The sequence below is a fragment of the Bipolaris zeicola genome (assembly GCF_000523435.1).
Source record: "Bipolaris zeicola 26-R-13 unplaced genomic scaffold scaffold_729, whole genome shotgun sequence".
In the NCBI taxonomy this organism is placed as follows: Eukaryota; Fungi; Ascomycota; class Dothideomycetes; order Pleosporales; family Pleosporaceae; genus Bipolaris; species Bipolaris zeicola.
The window spans coordinates 1-1,187 of record NW_006912778.1 but is presented as its reverse complement, the minus strand read 5'-3'; the positions used below and the strand labels follow the sequence as shown (position 1 = coordinate 1,187).

The following is a 1,187-nucleotide window of genomic DNA, read 5'->3' as shown; positions in this document are numbered from 1 at the left end:
CATGAAAACTTAGATGGATTGGATTTAACCTCCTGCTTCGGCAGGGAGGGGAAAGTAGAGCATGTGTCAAGAGGCTGAGGAACTCGAGGGCTGGACGTAGCCTTTGAAAATCCTCCTTAGTCCTTTATTCGACCACTGCTCTCTAGGTCCAAAGAACCTACTGTTTCTGTGTACCTGAGGTGGCTGGAAGCACTTATATCACTATGAGAAAATGTCCGATTTCCGCCTTTGAACCATGTGTGTGATGAAGGAGGTTGGTCTGGCCCACTAGACATGGACGATGAATTCTAGTAGCAACATCATTAAAACGGGGATTTGGTTACGCGCAACCATCACTTACACGCTGTGGCTCTGTGTCTGGTACTCTCCCGTCAGATTTCGACTTAGCAATGAGTTGGTAGGGCGTGAGGTAAGATATAACCACGTCTTGGTTATGCGGTATAAAACGATCGGCAGGAGAGTCTGTTTCAGTGTGATTTGACACTGGTGGTGCTGCGGATCTGGCATTGGATCTTGGTAGGATGGATTCCCTTTCATTCCCTGCTTAAGTGGTAATGTTAAAACCACCTCTGTAGGTTATATACAGAAGAGATGACGTACTTTTGGGGGTATGTTTTGACATTTCTGCCTCTACTTGGCGGTACAGCAGTTCCCATTGCATTTGCGCATTGGCTTTTCTGCGCTGGGGTTGGCGGTTGTTGCAGAGCTCCCCTCGATAGCCATGTCGAGATTCAAAAACTTCTTTGTCAATGAAATCGTTGTTGCAGGTAGGACAGAGTTTCAAAAATGGTAACTGGCGCCTATAACCACGTCCCGGTCGGGTTGTTAAATGGTGTCGCAAGTCAGCCATGCTTGCGCATTGAACATTGTTGCACGTACGCGGCCAACCACGTTGAGCCTCTACGACGAATACAGGGCAGCTGAATCTGTGCCTGTTGGAGCTCGTTTTAGGGATCATGGTTATAGTGGCTGTGGACATGACTGGGCTGAGAGGATTAGGACAGGAAGTCAAACAACCACTGATGCTTACATATACTAGGTCCTATTCTCAGCCACACACCAACTTTTAAGCAGAAATTTTTCATCGAAACTCGTCAATTTTCTATCGGATATAGGGGTAACACGTCGCGAGAAATCGATTTACGCCAACTCTAACGTGTGCAGCCCTCTCGTTGAGGTGCTAGAGG

At 47.3% G+C, this 1,187-nt stretch overlaps 1 protein-coding gene across 1 annotated transcript; it reads right to left on the bottom strand.

The window, feature by feature from the left end:
* Positions 1 to 201: 201 nt before the first annotated feature.
* On the bottom strand, positions 202 to 850 carry COCCADRAFT_31608 (uncharacterized protein; the record flags this gene model as incomplete). Its single annotated transcript, XM_007720861.1, has 3 exons — positions 202 to 267; positions 341 to 540; positions 601 to 850. 3 exons carry the CDS (start codon positions 848 to 850, stop codon positions 202 to 204), a joined length of 516 nt encoding a protein of 171 aa, XP_007719051.1.
* Between the last annotated feature and the right edge of the window lie 337 nt (positions 851 to 1,187).